The sequence below is a fragment of the Xenia sp. Carnegie-2017 genome, unplaced genomic scaffold (genome assembly GCF_021976095.1).
Source record: "Xenia sp. Carnegie-2017 unplaced genomic scaffold, XeniaSp_v1 HiC_scaffold_4, whole genome shotgun sequence".
Lineage (NCBI taxonomy): Eukaryota > Metazoa > Cnidaria > Anthozoa > Malacalcyonacea > Xeniidae > Xenia > Xenia sp. Carnegie-2017.
This window is the reverse complement of record NW_025813504.1, coordinates 6,825,061-6,846,756: the sequence shown is the minus strand read 5'-3', so window position 1 is coordinate 6,846,756 and position 21,696 is coordinate 6,825,061. Positions and strand designations below refer to the sequence as shown.

The 21,696-nt window shown below is 40.1% G+C and overlaps 1 protein-coding gene across 3 annotated transcripts; it reads left to right on the top strand.

The window, feature by feature from the left end:
* The first annotated feature begins 181 nt into the window (after nucleotides 1–181).
* LOC124455399 (uncharacterized oxidoreductase SSP0419-like) lies at nucleotides 182–7,539 on the top strand. Of its 3 annotated transcripts, none has more exons than XM_047006049.1 (4): nucleotides 182–200; nucleotides 1,031–1,327; nucleotides 4,351–4,624; nucleotides 7,168–7,539. In XM_047006049.1, the coding sequence occupies exons 2-4, from the start codon at nucleotides 1,048–1,050 to the stop codon at nucleotides 7,472–7,474; spliced, it is 861 nt and encodes a 286-aa protein (XP_046862005.1). In that variant the 5' UTR covers nucleotides 182–200; nucleotides 1,031–1,047; the 3' UTR covers nucleotides 7,475–7,539. The 3 variants fall into 3 exon arrangements, with proteins under 3 accessions (XP_046862005.1, XP_046862003.1, XP_046862004.1); XM_047006047.1 differs by lacking the exon at nucleotides 182–200 and adding an exon at nucleotides 227–365; XM_047006048.1 differs by lacking the exon at nucleotides 182–200 and adding an exon at nucleotides 482–542.
* Nucleotides 7,540–21,696: the final 14,157 nt, after the last annotated feature.

Below are 21,696 nucleotides of genomic sequence, written 5' to 3'. Positions count from 1 at the left end.
ATTGACAGTATATGTGGGCATGGTGGATAATGCGAAACGCGGAGTATGGAGTGGGGAGTCGGAGTGGGGAGTCTCTCCTAACGCAAAGATAGATACAATTTTAACACGGACTCAGCAATTTCCACTTTTTGCTCCCAAGCGGCTTTTAAGCCTTTTATGTTTGTTTTAGAAAATGATCAAGTGTTAAAGTATATATTGCAGTAAGTATATATTGTAGGCTATACAAAGGTATGATTTATTTTTCCAAAGTTACAGCATTTTGCCAGATATTTGAGACTGAACAAACACTTCTGGAAATTAAATGTCACCACATGTCAAATTAATTATCAAAGGCTTGAAAGAATATTGTACCGTTTCTTCACAAGGTTTGTATTTACACTTCAAAAAAATAATTGCGCACCGTACCTAATTATTTTTGGACGTGGACCAAGATCTAAGCGTACTGTACTAAAGAAAAGAAATCAAGAATGCAAGAAGAAAATGATTTTGCATATATATGTACATATACATATGCTGTGTTTATGCAACAAAATGTCACGCTGGTAGTGTATTATTACAATTAAAAACAAGTATTCAGAGATACGAGGAAAAGACTGACAGTGCACAGACGCAGATGTTTACGCAACTTTCAAATTTCTATTTTACTCTTTTGTGTCACAGACATTCTAACAGCGTCTTTACTTCTAAATGTAAACAAAAGTGTGCGATATTACGTCGCCACAATGGGGGAAAATTCCATTTAGTGAAAATAATTTGTGCTAATTGCATGCTGTGACGCTTACAATGTACATCTGCACTCCAACATGGCTGCTTTACGTCACACGAACTCCGGCAAACACTCAACATGCCACGCCTTTGAATTTTACCGGAAATATTACTGAGTAATTAGTCTGTGACTGACTATAGCCAATGAGAAAAGCCCCCCTTTGCGCCTGTAAACTTCACGTGATGAGCTGCTCCCTGTAAAATTAAATGATGTAAATTTGCAATGCAGATTGATGATACATTCACTTCAAACTTTTGGTTATAGCTATTGTGAAAGCGGAGATGTGTAGCTTAAGCAAAAAAAAGTCAGAAGAAATTGTACTAGTCACTGGAACATCCCATGGCCTTGGTATTTCCATTGCTGAGATGCTGGCAAAGCAAACAAAGAGGAAGTTTAAAGTTTATGCATCAATGAGAAATACGAGCAAGAAAGATGAATTAGTAAAGAAAACTGCGTGTTGTAGCAATCTTGTTGTAATCCAACTGGATGTTTCTTCAGAAGATTCTGTCAACGCTGCTGTGAAACAAATTATGGAAAAGGAGGGAAGAATCGATATTGTTGGTACGATTTTAATGAGTCTTCTCGACAGTTACTTTTCTGACAATTTGTGTGACATTTTAATCTTAAATTTAAGTTTACGAAAGAAATTATTTGATCGCATTCTCATGACGATAATACTTAGTCATGTACCAAAGTGTGTGCAAGATATGGCATATATTTTTTAGTGCGGCTATGTGTTTAAAATGTTTAGGTGTATCAAACCCTAGCAACGGCATTATTTTTTACGTAAACGCAAATTAGTGTAATTCAATACTCCCCAAGAACACAGTCATTGTCACAAATGAATCCGCAAGTAATTTGCTCAATTGTTTGTACTTTCTACTACATGTCTCATTTAGTCACCGTCTTAAATTTTAGCCGACTAATGTCTACTAAAATACAAGAATGTTGTTTTACACGTCATATATTGATCTTAGACAACTCGAGTAAGGTCGCTGCCAATGGATTCAATTACACTCGTATCAAGGTTTTTCACATGTTCGAGAGCTCGAGTACATCAGTCAATTTAATGAGAGACTAGAGTGAAAAGTTCAGAGTAAATATATTTTGCTTCGGACAATACGACATTGCCTTGCTTCCTTCCCCGCCTATGGTGAATTATTAATGGCATATTGACGATCGTGACTAAAACACCACACGAGTACATACGAGTACATACGACTGACATACGACTGACATACGACTGACATACGACTGACATATATACGACTATATACTGGTCACAAATGAGATATAGCACAATTTCTTCAATAATACATTGATATTTGCATTCACTTTTGCTTGTTTTGTCTGGACTCTGGGGCAACTATTTGATGGATTTAAATTCTGAAAAGGTATTTTATTCGCACATTCATTTGTATGTTCCAGTTAAATTTGGTGTCGGATGTGCGCAATGTCTTAGTCTATTAAACGGTTTAAATGTATCAACAACGATAGTCTTTTTACGTATATGTATCATATTATGCATACGATTTTTGATTACTTTTAATGTTTTTAAAGTTATAGCTGATGTAATTCAGTCTTTGAACTGCAAAATCAGTATCTTAAAGACTTAAATTATTTGTAAATTCTACCTCATATTTCTTTGGTAGAATAAATAAAATGAATGCAACATTTGAGGAGTAAATGCACATCAATTAATTATATTACAAATACATCTAATTGTTATTTTTGTCCAAGATTTTTAACTTATTAATATGTTAATATAAGATTACAAATAGTGTACACATGTGCTAATAGTTCTCAGAATAGCTGCTCAATATTTTTTGTAAGGGAGTTTACTTTGTGGCAACTCCAATATTAAATAACAGTTACAATATTTAGTTGCAATTAATAAACTGCAATATTATAATAAATAAATTACAATATTTAGTTTATAATCCGCTCGGATGCTCCTCATTAATTTATCTTATTTCCTTTTTATTGATGTAATTTATGTATCATATTACTTTTATATAAACCTTGTATCACCTATTATTTCACTTTCACTTACTGAAGATGGCATCATGAGATGTCGAAACATGTCTATTTTCAAAAAAGTTGTTGTTTATATTAATAGATTAAGACATTGCGCACAACGGACACCAAATTTAACTGGAACATACAAATGAATGTGCGAATAAAATACCTTTTCCGTATTTAAATCCATCAAATAGTTGCCAGAGTCCAGACAAATACAAGCAAGTGTGAATGCAAATATCAATGTATTATTGAAGAAATTGTGCTATTTCCCATTTGTGACCAGTATATAGTCGTATGTCACTCGTATGTACTCGTAAGTCAGTCGTATGTACTCGTATGTCACTCGTATGTACTCGTATGTACTCGTGTGATGTCTTAGTCACGATCCATATTGACACTGTTTAAAAGGGAATTGTTTGACACATTAGCGACACTTGAAGACATTAGTGAAACTTAAAACATTAGTGACCCTGTTGACATCATTAGCCTTTCTACAGGATGCATAAAAACTGAACAGTGAAGAAAAAGTTGTCAGCCTACAAGAATTGAATTTTTTTGGTGGAAATAGATAATTGGATTTAAAATGGTTCCTATGACAAAAAAGTGTTTTATAATGAGAATTTGAACACCAAGGATCATTTTTAATATAACTTGTGGACATAAATAGCGCAGATGAAAAGCAAATCAAAAACATTGGGTTAAAATCTAGCCCATGCTGCTCAAGCTATTAATACATAATGTATATGCAGTCAAAAATAATTTCAATAAAATGAAGACGGAATCATGGCAGAAAATCGCTCGAGAAATATAAAAAATAACATACATATCTCTAAAAACATCATCATATGGTTGTTGAGATGTGAACACATGTTGATCGAAGGTTGAAATGAAATGGTGGGATGTGCACCCTTTCGAGCTCTCTAGTTAGGTTGGTGCAGATTTCAATGCAAATTACCAAACAATCTAGCGAAAGAAATATTCAACAGTGTTCAATGGAGCACACCTAAAAAAAAACAGCGATTCATAGTAAAATTGCCACTGCTATCTGGTCCAAAGGATACCACTGCCTCCTATCACAAAAATCATCGAGGGCTCATCCCTATTCTTAAGCATACGTATAAGGAGGTATATGTAGAGGCCTCTTTTTGAGAATTGCAAACTACTACGTGCAGATGTCGCTAGCTGCAACATTAGTGCTTTTTAACTCTTCACTGTGCATGGCTTTTGTACATTAGCACAAATTTTGTACAAATTTGGTACAATTTAATAAATGGCTGATTGGTGGTGACGTATACGGGGCAACCCCCATGACCAAATAAATGGCTAGCTAATTGATACTATGTAGAAAGTGAGTAGGCGTGAGAAAGTGATTTTAAATTAGATCGAGTTCTAAAAACTAAGAAAATGTAGACATCACGCATTCCACTCTCCTGACTTTACTTTTTTAATTCTAATGTCTACGTATCTAGAAAATACTAATGACACACGTTAATGAAACACATTGACCTTGTCAAAGGTGCTGAATTTTAAATAATCTATTATGCGTAATAATCCATATTTAGTGAACAACGCTGCTATTGCCTGGTGCGGTGTTTTCGAAGAGCAGCCTTGGGAAACTATCACAGGCCTCTACGAAACGAACGTCTTTGGCCCACTACGCATTATTCGTGCTGTTGTTCCGTCTATGAAGAAAAAGAAGAAAGGCCGCATCATTAACGTCTCCTCAGCTTCAGGATTACATGCTTTTCCGTTCATCACGGTGTATTCCTCAACAAAATGTGCTTTGGAAGGAATTACGGATTCCCTGGCGCCTGAGTTTGCAAAGTTTAATGTTCAGTAAGTAACCACGCATAATTAGTAAGCTATATGTTTTTTCAATAATTTCATTCACATAACTTGGCAGGAATCATTTTCACTCTGAAATATTGAATGCGAATTGAGTCTGTTTTTGCAGGGTTTGACTATTTCAAAAACAAATTTTTTCACTGAGCATATGTAAATTGATATACAGGCTATAGTTAGTTTCTTAATAATTACTATGCCGACTTGCTTCTCGCATTTAAATTGCAAAGTCAGCAACTACAGATATGGGGAGGGGGTGAAGGCTACTTATCTTCTTCGTTTTTGAATTTTTCAATTGAGTCTTATTAGCACACTAATGCGATGGTTGGAAGTGCACCCTTCCTCCTTTGCCCTATCTAAAAATATGCTTCAAATTCCGGGAAGGACAGTCTTTTTGTTTGATTGTTACTAGAAGTTGCTATTGTGCAAGGAGATTGCTGCCTTTGCATTTTACATGTCACCAGAAAATTAATGCTCACAGGCCCAAAGACTCACACGCAAGCTCAACAGGGAAATCATTGATAAATTTATAAAAAAACTTATTACGAAGAAAACTCCTTCAGCACACTATATTAAAAGTACATGGTTCTCTAAATGACCATATGAAATATGTTAACAATGACGCAATTTCATTGCCTCTAAATCAGGGATTGGATATCATGGATATGGATTCTGGTATCAATGGCATGGGTTAGGTCTTTACAAACTCAACATTGACATATTCATTTCATTTAAAAAATATTTTGCACTGATTTTAGCCTATGTAGGTATGTTTATTAAGTCATCCATTAATGAATTTTTAAGGCTAGTTTGTGTCTCTACATCATTTCCTAATAATTGTTTAATGATTGTTTATTCCCAGTTATAATTATACTACACACGACTACTAAAACTGTTTTAAAACTTCACCCATGCTGTACAATTATGGCAATATTATTTACTATTATGCTTGTAAAACTCGACAAGTGCATTTAAAATTAATGATTTGGCCTAAAAGACATAATACTATAAATTATATTAATAATTTTATAACACATAACACATACGACAATGGGATCAGTAGCAAATCCAGCAGAGTACATTACCACAAATATATTTCCAATTCAAATTACTTAACATCCGATCATACTGGTAAAATTAATGTAGGTCTTAAATAATCAATAGACATTTATAAACAACAACATTAATTATTCTTAAAGTATTTTGAATTTGAAATTAGTTGCTGTAATGTGTTTTTATTTACACTACTGGGCTGTATCTAAAACAATCATTAGGGTGGTGATTCATATTTTAAGTAGTGCCTAGCTGATTTCTTTGGAAAATCAAATCATTTTCTAGGCAAATTAGTTGGGCACAACTGAATATGTTAAGGACCTACCACTGGAATTAGCAATCTAGCTATGCTATTCTAGATACACCACTGATGAGTATTGTGCATTCTACATTCATTTTTGGGGTTGGTTGCACAGAGCCTGGATAACGTTATCCATGGGATTGTAATTTTTTCAAAATTATGAAAAAAGTTATATTTTCTTTAGTATGATAAAACTTTGTAATTCTAGAACCAATATTACATTTTATTGATTGTCCAGTTCGAATCGCAGCTTTTTCGATTCGAAACCTTGCAGTAAATGTTCATACATCAAGCACTCCTTAGTCCTTATAGTAGGTAGATTGCTATATTGCATGAGCTCTACCTTTTTGAGTTATTATTTTTCATACAAACAAAGTCATAAGAATTAGGAACTATACCATTAACATATGATGTAAACGCAATTTAAATATGATGTAAATACAATTTATAAGCGTCGTTATTTACGCTACCAAAATACATCTAAATCTTTTCTGCATTTAAATACAATGCGTAAGTTCGTTACTGACATAAATATGCGCTTGAGATAAGCTGAGTTTGATGAGCATGAAGGATCAAGTGACCTCCATCTTACAAAATGTTATCAACAGCTCAGCAGTTCCATTCGCAGACGGGAATTGTTTGTTGGACAAACAGAAGCATTAGACTGATATGTGCACTTTTTTCTCTCTAAAATCGATACTAAAATGTTCATCACCTTAATGTACACTTTCACTGGTTAAAAGCGACATTCTATGGGGTGAACAGTATTAAAACGAAACAGCATTTTTTTACTTTAATATTTACAGTTGAGACCGAAAAAATTTTCCAACGACATATACATTCACCTCTTTTCCTCCCTAGGTATTTTGGCTGAAACACACTCATTCAGAAAATAATCATTATAAACCTTACTCGTTGTTTTTGGTCTAATCAAAACTACATAATGTCAAGCAGCTATGTATAAAAACAAAGTTGCAACACCTTGTTTGTGTGTATTAACAATATTAGGTCGTTTTCGTTTATGGCAGAACATTTGTTAAAAATTGTAGTTGAAAAATTGTACATTTTGTTATCACGTCAATGCACGTGTAGCAAGTAATTTTTGACGTCACTACGCGTCCTTAACAAGAAACTATAAGAAATTTTGGTGTTGAATATTGTTTATCTTCTTTTTTGTTTGTAGTATTTCATCCGTTATACCAGCCGCTATAGACACAGGCGCCGAATTCAAATTCTACAGCGGGCAACTGAAAGAGGACGACCCAACGAGAGTGCTTGGCGAAAAATTTTATGCTAACACTCAAAAAATGGCGTCTCAAGCTCAACCTCCAGCAGAAGTGGCCGAGTATATCCTAAAAGCGATTACTGACGAAAAACCGCAGCCGCATTACATCACCAATAAAGGATTTGAAGAAGGATTTGGAAAAGCAAAATTTTGTGATACAACTGGAAGAATTCCTTTTGAAATGAGCAAGAACTTTTTGGAGTAATGCATTGTTACGATTACTGCTGTTGCAATCATGGCTAAATACATCTTACCTTTAACCTTGCTTTAGCTTTGCTTCTTGTGTCTATGCAGAGAAACAGTTTTAACGAAAGTAGTACAAATTCTTTTTAGAAGAAAGGATGACCGCGGTGAATGATATTGGAATGTGTTTTAAATCATTGAGAATAATATTTGCATGCAATCCAGGGGTGCCATAGCAGGGAAACGTAACACTTTTGTTGCGTCAATATCAGGGTTATCTGTAAATTCGGCAAATTATGAACAAGCGATTGACATTTGCTTGATCGTTTCGGTAATAAGCAGGTGTTAATTTCCGCTCACATAGACTCTTTGTTTGCATATTGATAGATATATGTCAATCGGCAATACTAAATATTTAAGAAAACTTTACAAGCACGTAGAAAATTGTATTAGAAATTTACGCTCACTTAAAGTTGATTCTAGAGGGTATAGGAATCTTTTTATTCCGATACTTGAAAAAAGTTGCCTGATGAAATAAGCATCATCATTGCACGACAGTTTAGCGGACAAGTGTGGAATTTGGATTAGGCAATGGAGCTAAGAGCTCAGGAAAATTGCCAATTTTCGGGGAGTAAACCAGAATTAGGAAGAAGAGATACTTCTACAACCAGTGGAATGTCAGTCAAAATAATTAGTCACATAACTTTCCCGCAGAAAAGCAAAAGATGCTTTATAGGCTTCAAAAAGGGCTATGTAGCAAAATGTCGTAAGTCAGCATGTCAATGTAAACGATGCAAAAAGGGCATGCAGACATATTTCAATATGTGAGGCTCTGAAGCTGGCTTAGACAAGAAAAGAACTAAAGACAAGAGGTAAAAGAGCACGATAAGAGTAATGGTGACAATGAGTTTGTGGGTCACACCGGAGAAAATGCAGCAGCATCTTGTTACAAATGGCAATTGCTGATATTTGCCCTAAAGACAATACTTTGACTAAACATTTCACAAAGATTTTATTCGACAGTGGCAGACTGGCGTAGCCAACGCTCTTGTTTGAACTGCTGCTTTTTTGAAGGGAAAATTACTAAGAAAACAGTGTTTAATGGGCGAAAAATTTGTAATAAATCTGTCTGTTTTGTTTTCCGTTGCAATTTAGTGTTAAAATAAGCTGGGGGCTTGCCTGATGCTGACCGTTATAACCAATTATTTTCTTGTCTGCGCGTCTAATAGCGTCCGTAAAACTGTTGTCGTTTTGGTTTTCGATTTTTATTTATGGCAAGCCAAACTGGACAAAAGTATATCGAGAAAGCATAAGTACGTATGTCGAGAAGTGCATGCAGTTGTCGAGGTTTACGTACCATTATCGGGAAAAGTCTATTTGATTCATGAAAATTGCAAATACCACACTTGAGAAATGCGTGCAGTTATTGAGTAGTGCCATTGAGTTCTATAAGACCTGGAGGAGAAACGTCAACAAAATTACTATAAATTAATAGCGCGCGGCCGCGTGGTCAAAAACATGGCGGATTTTGGTTTTCAAAGTCAGCGGAAAGACGCGGGCTCATAAAATAAAATTTTTTTCGCCCACCCGGATTTGACAACCACAATTTCGATAAAATAAAAAATCAATGCCAAGCACAAAACTTTTAGAAATTTTATGTTTAAAACATGCTGCAAACTTGTTTGGTATACGGATGCTGAAGTAAGGCCAGAAAGGAAACATTTCATGACACCGTTAAGCAACGTAAGATTGTTTACGATTTAAAGTGTTCAGTGTTTTGTTTTAGGTCAATACTTGAAGTGTGATGTTATATATTTTGTGAATGTTTTTACTCCTAAGTTATGATTTAAGTTATGTTTATCCAGTCTTATTTGTTCTTTACTTAATCGGTTGCTAGACGAGGCAAAGCAACCAGTTCTTATCGAGATATGCATATCTTAAAACTCCTCGTTTCAACTGAGTTGAAATGGAGGATATTTTCATGATATTTTTCTGAAAATATGAAGCAAATATTAAGGACAGAGCTGTATTGAAATCAAATGCATTGCAGGATTAATTAATGAACTCTTTGGTACATGTCGTACAATAAAAAATACCTGTATTAAACAGCTAGCCTGGACAATTTGACAGATTATGGACAATCATGATTGTGTGTAAAGGTTTGCTTTATGCTAAAAGTTTTATAAATGCCCTCTGGTGTTTCTTTAAATGAATTATTTGTTATACAATGTAGTAAACAGGTTAGTACTTCAAAATCAAGGTAAGAACTACTTTGTTCAATAATGTGCGAAATTTTGCTCCTACCTTGAAATATTTGCTCAAGAAAAGCTTATGATGACATGCATGAAACATTAAATACAGTTGTGCATCATCTGTCAAAATCCATATGTTTTTCAATTCCAGGTGATTAAAAATTCACATAAGATGCATTGGTTGCAATGAAGTTGAATGTGGAAGAAGCAAAAATTGGTGGCGAACAACTTTTTATGTCTTTTGAAGAATTACGATATCATTTAAAAGAATAAGAGTAGCAATGTAGTAAAAGAAGCCACATCTGCCTTCAACATGAGACTTCCAATTATGTATAGTTACTTTGTACAAAATACTACTTTAGATAAACTTGATTTTTAAGTCATTCACTGATATTTTTACCAAAAGACAAAAAGAAAAATTCAAAGGCATAATGTAAAATTCAAAAGTTTTCAAGTTGTTTGAACCTAGAAAAAATAAGTATAGGTAACTGTAATTTGTAAGGACACAAGAGAAAAGTAGTGCAAGAAGGTTGGCATTTTTGAGAATTAATAAGTTCTTGACATAAATTACACAAGGCCATAATATTATAAATAATGTCTGTACAATAACAATTATACAACATGCTAAATATTTTCACCTACATTATAATTATTTAAACAGGTTTGCCTTCATGTAGCAATAAGAAAAGTGTTATGTCAGAGAAACCGACGCACTTTAATTTAAGAAATAGTATTTTCAGCAACTTTAATGTAGTTCTGTTCAGTAGTAGATCCATGGTTGTCAATAACAATCAAGTTTCTAATACCTTGGCTCAAAACAGAACCATAGTTCAAGACATTTTCCGCATAAGTTCTCAGCAGATTTATCAGAATATCATAATACCTTATAAGACACCCAGAATCAATCCTACAAAAAAAAACTCAAAAAAAGTTACATACCTACTTATAATATATTTCCAGTCGACTTAAGTCGTAGGGGTAAGCTAACTTTTCCAACTCCTTTTTGAACATTCTAACTAAGATTTACCCATCTATTTAAGAAAGACAGTTGCACCAAGCTGTTAACAAACAGTCAAAAACACAAGTAATGCTAATGGTTATGCATTAAAGCTTAACAACACATTGACAGTGTAAAGAATGCCGTTTGATATTTATTTTTAATATAGCTAAACATTACTTGACAAAATATACGTTATTTTCCAGTAGAATTACCTCATTTAAATGTGTGTGTCTATTTCCCAAAATCTGAAGCATTACTTTCAATATTTTATGCTTACGGTATCGTGGTTGTTTTCGATGGTTGTCATTAATATAAGCAGTAATAGAGATCCGGATTCGGGAGGGAGCGAATGTTAAAAATTTTTCTCAAAGTGGAAGTTTTAACAACCAAAATCCGCCATTACCGCTATGTTTTTGAGCACGGGGTCCAGGCCTCTTTTCCCCTCCAGTTATTATAGAGCTCAATGAGTAGTGCACGCAATAATCGACAAACGCGTACAACTGTTGATAAACACGAGTAATGGTGAAAAAATGCAAGCAGTGGTCGAGATTTTTGCCAGTTTGATTGGTCAGTGGATGGCAGTTAAAAATCGGAAATTATTGACTTCATGTGCACACGCTGCGCGTTTGCATCTGCTGTTTTTGTGTAAACTATATAACACTTTAAAATCTAAACTGTGCGTCTCAAGATGACTGAAAGAAATAGTAAACAAGAGCGGAGATGTTATCAGGAAACTGTATTCCAGAATAACAGAGTTGTCCAGTAAAATAAACTCGGCTGAACTCGGCTCTGAGCCCGCACGTAGCTGAAGACTATACCGTCATGACCGGCGTTGGCCAGAGTCTGGTTTATAACTTTGATGAGGTGCCCGACCTTTGTGTATGTGCCCGTGAGGATGCTGAGCGCGGTCTCGCTGTCACCAATAACAACGTACAGCTTGTTGCTTTCAGGCCCGACATTCAGATAATGGAGCTCAAACTGGGCACTTTCGACGAAAATCGCTTTTCCCGCATTGTTCAGGTCCTTAACCCGCATCGTAAAGTTGGGCTCGAGGAGGCCGCGGCTAACCGCCGGCGAGTTATTCACCGCGGATAGGACTACGCTTGTTGCTGCTGCCATGTTTAAACATGACCAAACAACCCCCTTACATACAATTGGAGGTAAGCCACTGACGCATTTACCGAAGGTGAACCATGGCGACGACTCTTGACACATCCCAAATCCCCGAGCCCTTCCGTGGTCTGCTGTCACCTGTTAAGGTAGTCCAGGATGCCATCGAGGAGAGGACCGAAAATAAGGTCTCCCTGCTTGAGGGGCGAGCTAGGGTCACTCTCTATCCGGACAATCCAAGTCTCTCGACTGGGATAGACATCAGCTCGGCAAACAACTTTATGGCACTTTCGGAATCCTATTTCATCGTCAAGATGCGGTACGAGGTAAAAGACAATTGCAACCACCCAAACACGGGCGATTATCCCAAGTGGATCACTCCCACGAGCCCAGCCTTTAGTTGGGTAAAACACATCCGTGTGGAACTCAACTGACAGAGTGGCGTCGTGGCTGATATGCAGCCGGTTCACCACATCCTGAGTCTTATGGTTCAGCACATCCAGGGTAGTTCAGAAGTCGTTGAACGATGACTCTGGCACTCTCGCGCTCCTACACAATGCCCCAATCCTCAGGAAGATGATTCTCTTCTTCACCAACTCGAGGCTCGGAGACGCACCAGGACTTACCCCAATTGCCACCGCCGACTCCAGCAACCGATCGGCTATGATCCACGCCAACTTAGCCAGCTCCACATCATCGTGAACGAGCAGAGCCTCTTTGATCACCCCCTGAAGTTTTCGTGGCAGAGCTGCGCGGGCGAAGCTAAACAAACAGGAGCCACTTACTTCTACGACCCCAATAAAAGTTCCTACTTGAGAGGCTACAACTTGGTCCAAGAGTTCTTCGGAAAGACGTACGGCACAAAAGTGCCCATCACGGCCGAGAACTACTGCAACAACTGGCTCATGATCCTGATCAATCTCAATCTGAACCCTGTAACAGACAACGCAAAAGCGCGAGGCAAACTCACAATCCATTATCAGTTCACGGAAGTGGCGGACAGTCCTATTGCGCTCCCCCCTGACGCCACCACGTCAATCAAAGTGAACCTTCTATGCCTCGATCAGTATATGTACACGATGTCGAAAGAGAAAGGCATCAGCTGGAGTATCATCTGAGTTATACTTTAATTATCACATCAGAACTAATTATCACATCAGAACTAATTATGCTTGCATAATTACATTTGAAGTGTGAAGTTTTTGTTATAGTGTAATTATGCTAGAATAATTACAAGAAGCAACATGGAAGGTGGTGATCTGAAAACGAGCAATCGCCGTTATCGCGGAGGTGACCTCGCGACGATAAACCAACAATATGGCGGGTGTCTTCCCCTCCTACGCATGTTAGGCCTGGGGGCTCGTGTGTCGCCGTCAGAGCTGCAAAAAGCGATGAGCGACCTGATCATGTCACAAATGCTCATGCAGTGTGTAGACTTTCATTGGGCGTTGGCGGGGTTGAGCCTGCTCCCCATGCTGATGGGAAAATGGCGGGAGACCGGATCGTCAACCAAATGAAGACGCCCTCGCCTGAACGGCAAACCGCAATCATGATCCACGGGGGATTGGCTTTCCCCCCAAGGCTGTTGGGAGCCGCCACAAGGATGCCCCCTTACGCGAAGAATGCCGCTATCCCCTTCGCCCTCGGTGCGCTCAGCTCGTTTGGGGACAACATCGTTGACAGTATCTTCGGCGCGGGTACTCTTAACGGCAACATCTCTCACCCCTCCGACGACTATCGCGTGGAATATGTGCCATCCCGCGAGCAGACGACGGGCGGTGCTGCAAAAAGATCGAGGGCTGGAAAGACTCGCAAGACGACGGGACAGTTCGAAGAACACGCGCAGCGACAAGGACGACAACAAGACGGAAGACGGGGGGCGTGAAAGTGCACAGCGCCTAGAAGGACGGCAGGGACACGACGGTAGACGACGGGGCGAGCGAAGAATGGCGGTTTGGATGAATTCAAGAACATGCTCCTGGATGCTGCAAAGAGCATGGGCAAGAAAGCAGCAATCGCGCCAAATCGAGGGCCATTTCTAGGTTGAAATCGTCAGCCACAAGTTTGGCACCCAATGTCCTTGCTTCGGCGCCCATGACGGCTTCACATTTCCATCAGTCCATTAGCAACAGCATCTCCCAGGCCTTGGGGCTGCGTCCTCGACCCCGACGAATGCCCACATCGGCCAGTCGCTCAACATTTAGAGCAGTGCATATCATTCCGAAATGGATATTCGGCTGTTATTCCCCGGGTCAGTCGTCCCGACGCCATCACAGGCGCCCGCGCCTCCTGTTCTTCCAAGTATTGTTTAGTTCGCGATACTACCACTGGTGGGGGCAAATACCCTGCTATCCCCGGGCTTGAATTTCACAAAAAAGAATGGTTTGACGAGCTTCTGCCTTCACTCAAAAAATGGGGGCAGAATGTTTAGCTCTTGGGTCAGAGCAATATGGGCAAGAGCTTTCATGAAACGGCTCCTTGCTCACGTCCGTCCGAAAAGGCTGTACGTCATTTCGAACACACCCGCTGATCAATATATCCAACCAAACACGGTCTTGAAGCATTATTCCGTCATGCCTGAATCGATCGAGGATACGAGAATAGAACCGGAGTCCTACATCATCATCGACGACATCCGCGTCATGAATCTTAAATGCGGAACGCAGAGGGAATGCCTCTATAAGTTCTTTACGATGTATAGCCATCATCTGAAATTAAACGTCTTCTTCCTCTCCCAGAGCTTCGGCAACATAAAGGACATGAAGGTTAACACAAACATTCTCTATCTCTTCCGATTCACGGATAAGTCGAACGTGAAGCGGTTTTTTATACGCTCTTCGGCGGCACGGGCAGTAAACCGGATCTCATCTTCAAACTGTACGAGAAACTCTTGAGCCACTGCGAGCGCCCGATCCTCGCTATGGACTGCACCAATCAGCGATTCACCTATTATTGCGACGAAAAATCTATTGCGGTGGACTTTCAGTGAAAGCTTTGCTTTCTCTGTCATTACCAGAAAAAATCTGAACAAGAATTAGAGAAAGAAGTTCAGGAGGGATATCACCAGATTTTTTAGCGTATGTTTGAAGAAAATGGAACATATTCGAGTCCGGATCGTCGATGGTCTCCCACAGCGGCTTGAGCGGGTAGCGGATGATTATCTGTCGGCCTCCCTCATCCCAAAGGCGCGGCGGCTGGGGGTCCTCCAGTTCATCGAGAGCCAACCCGAGCACATTATCAAACGCGCTAAGTCCTTTATGGAGGTATTGGGTTATCTCCCCGAATGGGTCCCGAGCAAAGGGCGCTGGAGCACCTAATCGCCACCGGGATTTCATCTCCGTCCTGCGCAATGCATTGCAGTATATACCAACCCATCCCCTTGCTAAGTTGAGCTTGCTGGAGCTGAAAGAACACCGAAACGTAAAAGAGCTCTATGCCTTGTTCGAGGGCCACCCTGTGCTTATCAATGAAGAGTCGGTCCTGAGCGCGGTCAAATCCAGGTTGCTAAACTATTCTGAAAATACAGGCCAAGTTCGCGACAGCGTCGCTGATGTCCGTTTGAAAAACCAACTCCCGGCAGTCACTACAACCGCGCCTTCTCTCCAGACTCGGAAAGAGGGGGTGTTCGATCGCTTGCTGCTGCCCGTCCGTCTTTGGCCGCTTTCTGGCGGAACAGAAGATTCCCGAGGCCTTTCTCAAAAGCAACTATTTCACTCCGCGTGCGCAGCTGGTACAATTGTTTACGGAAAACCCTGAAGGGTTTGAAGCCAATCGCAGGGAGCCTCAGGCGGATCAGGATATGCGTCTTGCCATCGTGGCTGACTATCGCGAACAACGTAAACCAACAGTTTCTCAGCAGGTATCCCTTTGAGGTGGCCGCTAAAGCCGTAGTCGACTTCAGCCATCCCCAGTTTCGCCTGGCGAGGCTGAAGTTGCAGGAGATCAAACAGCACGCTCTTGTGCTACCGGGGTTAGGGCAGAAGTTCGGTGATTTGGCGACCTTGCTTGAGACACCCGAGACACCAAAACACCCGAAAGCAAAATTATATATTATGATCGTCATTTTATGCCTGGAGGCAACAGAGGCAAGATGACTAGCGATGACGCCTTTATTAATGCGCTCCTCATTAACGGGAGCCGCATCACTAGCAAGTGTATTGATATATTGAACGCTCGAGGCCTTGTTTGAATGTTTCATAAAAAACCATTTTGGAAGACCACTTGGAGGAAGACGGCGGCTGCTTCGGTGATCAGTGATCAGGAGGTGCAGCGTGCTCGTTTGCAGAATGCTGTTGTCCGAAACGAAACTAAATTTGGGAATGAGGATACCGAGGGCACTCTCTCATACTGTCCCGCAGCTGAAGGTAGTAAACAAGCTCGACCTCCATGGCGTTGATGACCGTTTGGGTGGTTTACCGCAAATTGCTACAGGAACGCTGCCTGATCGTACGACAGGACGTTGTGGTGGCGCGGTTTGGGGAGGGTGCGAATCTGAAGAATGGCAAGATACAGATTCAGAGTCTATGGATTGAGCGGGCTGAAAACGAGTGTTATCATATGAGCAGCGGTAAACTGCAAGAGGCTTTGGTTTGGAGATTCAATGTCTTCTGGCTGGGTGATGGCATCTCTCTTCTCACTCACTATATCAAGATCCCACTGGCAGTCTTGAACGAACAGGGCACGTTCGGATACAATTGGAGACGTACCTATAGGGTGTATTATCTTGAGTTCCCCTGATACATATAATCAGCATGGCGTTAGATTTGTGTATGACCCAAGCAGTCGAAATTTGGCTCCCAACAAGGAAACCTCCTGTGACGAACTTAACACGCTTCCCCTGCCAATACGATGCCGAGCAAGATCCGCCGAGCTCAATCTCTGTATGGGAATATGCTTTTGACCGCCCCATTCATACGAAGCTGGACACCGTTCTCACCCAAGCTCAGGCTGCCAAGCGGGTTGAGTATTGGCGTTCCGATGGCGCTGCGAGGAGCGTGAGACGCCCACCTACGCGTATTACTCTGCAGGCAGAGAGGGGCCCGGCGGATGGTCTCCGCTTGGCCCGGTTCTCAGCTCGTGTCGAGTGCTTCGCATGGGGATCGCAGCTGCTGTAAACGATGTTGCGACAGTCCAGCTGAAGGTGAACGATGTCGAGAAGACAACTTTCGAAGTGCGCAAGCCACGCGGGCAGGTTTCAGCCTTCACAGTTTTCTACTCTGCATTAGAGGTTGACGCGGGGGCCGTTATTGGGTTTTCTTTAACAGACGCTACCGTTGGTTTTATACTGGCATTGCTATTGGAGCAGTTTGACCTCGTGTGAGCCCTCCGCGCCCCCTTCTTCATATCCGGTGTCGACGGCGCCTCTCTATCCTACGCTGCCTACTGCGAGCGATGCCGGAAATACGTACCGATTACAGAAGATTTCAGAGGCTGAAGCTCGCTTGAACGCAGAAATGGAAGCCCGGCAAACGCTCTACAAAAAGTACAAAACAGCTGTGAACGGGTTAGACGGCGCGGGCAATGCCCTGTCTGCTATCACTGTGGGCAGCGCTGTTAGCGGCGTTGCCGTACTTAGTACCGTCATCTTAGCTCCTGTCGGGATTGCGCTCGAAGGTCTAGCAGCTGTTTGCGGCACGGCCACTTTCGCTGGTCGGGTCGTGAGCCGCAGACTGGCCAAGAAAGCTGAAAAACACGATCGCATTCAAACATCCGCTGAGACCCTGCTTCGAACAATCTCGCTGACCACGAGCCGAGCGCTTCGAGATGGGAACTGCAGCAAAAAAGAGTACCAGCTCGTTTTGGGCGAAGCAGAGCGCTTCGCTTCGTTAAAAGACGACATTAGAAGCCAGACAAAGAGAGCTCTCCGCGAACAGACGAGAGAGCTAGAACGACAACTGGACGCTGCAGGTGCGAGCGGGCGTGAGGATGGCATTCAGCTCAGGCGCATGGACAATCTGAAAAAAATCCAGCGTCAAGTGGCGGATGGCGATTCACGCTAGACATAAACTTGGTGCGTCATTAACAGTGTTGCGTTATCTTGGTGTGACAGTTTTCATCACCCCACCTACGCCAGGGCTACAGACCGAAGCTGTGATTATAATAAATCATTGCGGTGAACATTTCTTTTGTTTGTATTGTATAATTTAGGATATTTCATTTATATTTTTTATTGCATGCCAGAATTTATAAGTTCCCATGCAGAGTTTTATGTGTGCCAAAATTATAATTAAATTAGGGTGTATATACTTAACACCTCCTAAGTATTTTCTCTCTTAATTAATTCATGTTGTAGTAGTGCACGTAAGTCACGAAATGTAAACATATAAATAGACTCAAATTTGTAATAGTCGGGGAGATTGTGTAGATTGTTCATTGCTAATAAACTCCATAAAACAAACCGAATCAGAGTGCAGATCAATTTTCTGGACGAACTCAGTGAATTCTGCGACAGTTTGCAAGGGAAAACCAGTAGCTGAATAAAACGGTGTGTATGAAATAGCGTCAGTGGTATGGAGTGTTTGGCATGTCAACTGGCGCTATGAGCGCCATGAATCTAGCCGAGCATTTCAATGGTCGGCGGCATAATCGTGCGTGGTTGGCAGGCAAAGCTATTAAATTCGTTTGCCGCTTGTGTGACGACAACGGCGGGGATGTGGAATGGTTATGTAAGCATGTCGAGTCGCCTGGGCACTGAGAAAAGATAGTTGAGGAGCTGATGAGCTCTAGGGGATGGCCTCACCGCTTCCTCCGGGCTGCTCCCGAGGAACTGCAACGGCAAGTTGTGATTTCACGGGAGCGAGTAGATGCCCACCTCCGCATGTTGGACTGGGTCCTCGAGGGGAACTCTCTCGACGAGTACTAACTAACTAATTATCACATCAGAACTAATAGACCCCCGACGGCCGGCCGCGCGGGCGCGGGGGTGGGCCGGCCGTCTTTGGCACCTGCCGTTGTCCAGGGTTTGGCTTTCGCTGTCTTGTGATTTTTGTGCCGATATATGTGCCTACTATGTTCTTACTATGTTAACCACGTACGCGAACTAGGGCTGGGGCGCTTAGATTTGCGTATAATAGGTCTCAAGGTGTGGGGTGGACCAGAACTGGTAGTCTCTATACTATTTAAGGACTCTATTAAGTTAAAGGGGAACTCCACCCTCACAAAATGTTGGTCTTAAAACTTTGTCTGTCTCGTGAAAATAAATATGCGGCATTTTTTTTGTTTGTTTGATTCAATATTTTCACAAAAAATGAGTTGAAATGCTGCAGCTAGGGCATCCGGTGCGTGGGAGCAGAAACATGTCAGCGGCTTGTATTTGACGTCATATCGTCAATTGCTGCTCAAAGCATTATGTAAAGTCATGGCACAGTCATAACAAACTTGCGTCAAAATGCTTCTCCTAATCACAAAATGTTTCTTTTCGAAATTTCAGAATTTTTTATTCATAGGTATATACACAAGCAACTTTTATAGTTTACATGCAAGTATTGAGCTGGTTATTTGTATTCTGTTTTAATAGAACGGTTTCACATCCATAAAGGCCATTATCGCACAGTTTCCGCGCTACATATAGAATTTAAATATCGATTAATATTATTTTTTAAAAAATACGAAGGTTTATTTGTGTGGAAACTGTGCTGTAATGCCGTTTGCTTCGTTTGCTTGTCCTCCGAATTCAACCTTAACAAGAGTTTCTACTAATGTGAAACCAGTCTATTGCCATGAATAACATTGAATAATAATAAAACATGGTTGTGTAATTTAGATTCATTATGGTTAGAAAATAATCCTACATAAAACCATTGTAAAATTAGCCTTTCGTGTATAGAATTTAGGTGTAGTTTCCTTGACGTAAAGTATGAACTTATAGTTTTTTAATTATTTGTACATAATTTCCCTCTTTTAAGTCACATTTGGGACAAAAATTTCCAGTGCTATGAAAAACAAACACTCTCATATTGATCACCAATATGATGTGTGGCATTTGTCTAAATCTGTCACAAAAAAACTAACGAAGAAGTCTAACATTAAGGGAAATGATGACTTGACCCATTGGATTAAGTCCATTTATAATCATCTTTGTGGTGCTCCGCAAGTTGTAACAAGAATGCAGAAGAATTGGTGGAAAAATGGAAGTCTATCCTTAACCAACAACAAGCATTTCTGGAGAGTGAACACATATTTTCATCAATGTGGCTACCAACAATTAACAGAAAGACAAACAAGCAGAAGAAGTGGTTATCTCCTACTTCACAAGCATATATTGCTGCAGAGAAGGTGATTTGTGACAAGAGGCTTCTAAAAGACCTGTGGAAGCTATCTGAGTTTTGTCACACAGGAGAGTTGGAGGTTTACCATTCCCTTTTACTGAAATACTGCCCAAAGCGAGAGCATTTTTCATTTCCTGGAATGGTAGCCCGCACTCAGTTAGCAGCATTAGATCACAACAACAATGTTAACCATGATAAAGCAGTCATTAAGTTAGGGACAAACAAAGGGCAAGACCGTTACAAAATGATTTTTGCTAAAACAAAAAAGCAATGGGTTGTAAAAGCAACGAAAGAAAAGAAAGAATACCAGTACGTTGATATACCCCTTGCCGAGGTTGTGAATGCATGCAAAACTGAGGAGATTGAACTTGTACATCATGGCGAGAATCTTCCAAAGAACATTTCTAAATCATGTCCACCCAGGAAAGAAGTACTTGTAAAGGAACATCAGTCAGTGGTGAAGTTAGCTATGGCAATAGGTTTTGCCATGCCCATATAATATGATGTTGAATCAGTGAAGACAACTTTTGTACATTCATTCTTAAATATTAACATAGCAAAACCAGCATAGTGGAAGCCTTCAAATTGAAATTCCTCTGCAGGGCGAGGTGGAGGAAATAATTCTCTAATGCCAGTCACTGCACATGATGGCAAGACGACTCTTACTTCTCTACCCAAGATACCCCAGCAGCATCTTTTCAACTGTCTATATGCAATATGGCGGTACAGTTTGTCTTCGCCCCATCATATGCTACCTCAAATTGCTGCTTGTACTGGTACCAAGCTGTTTGTAAAACCCACCTGTTAAGAAAAATAGGCTCAAAACCAGGATGTTGTGTAATGCAAAAAGGGACTTCGGTGGTCTCATTCGTTTCTACTCCCTCTACATTTTTGCCACAAATATTGGAAATCTCTTTGCAGCATAAACATTCCTTGTTATTGTCCATTATTTGGCAGTTACCACATTGACACCTGAATATGTTAAAAGAAAGTATCTTGAAAAGTAAATGTCAAAATTTGAATAAAGATTGTATCTTACAAAAGCAACTTTAAAATCTGAAGTATTATGTGTGTGTGGACGTGGTCAACTTCAAAAACTGAAAACGTTCTTTCGAGATCGAAACAATGGTTTAGACTAATATAACATTTTATTACTCACCATTCAAGATTATCATTTTACTTTGTTGTAAACACAACTCCAAATCGGTTTGGAACCGCTGACGCTTTCTGTGCCCACGCTGCTAAACCTCAAAACAGCTCAAATAGCACACTTGAAGACGCGATTTTGTCAAAAATAAAATAGCTGATGTAAAAATTTCAAAATGTAACCTTTGCATAAAAATGGAACTTTTAAGACCAACATTATGTGAGGGTGGAGTTCCCCTTTAAGTTTCACCTAACTTTGTCGATAAATTTCTACAACTTATTTTTTTGTGCACTCTCCAGATTTTAGATATGTTATAGATAATAAAAATATCTACAATATGGCCAAGTTTAAAAAAATTCTAGGGTGTAGTATTTATTTACAGGCCTTTGTTTTGTAATGTTTTGGAATTCTCACTTTAATTATATAAGATTATATTACGCGTATTCGTGTCACCTAACTTTGTCGATG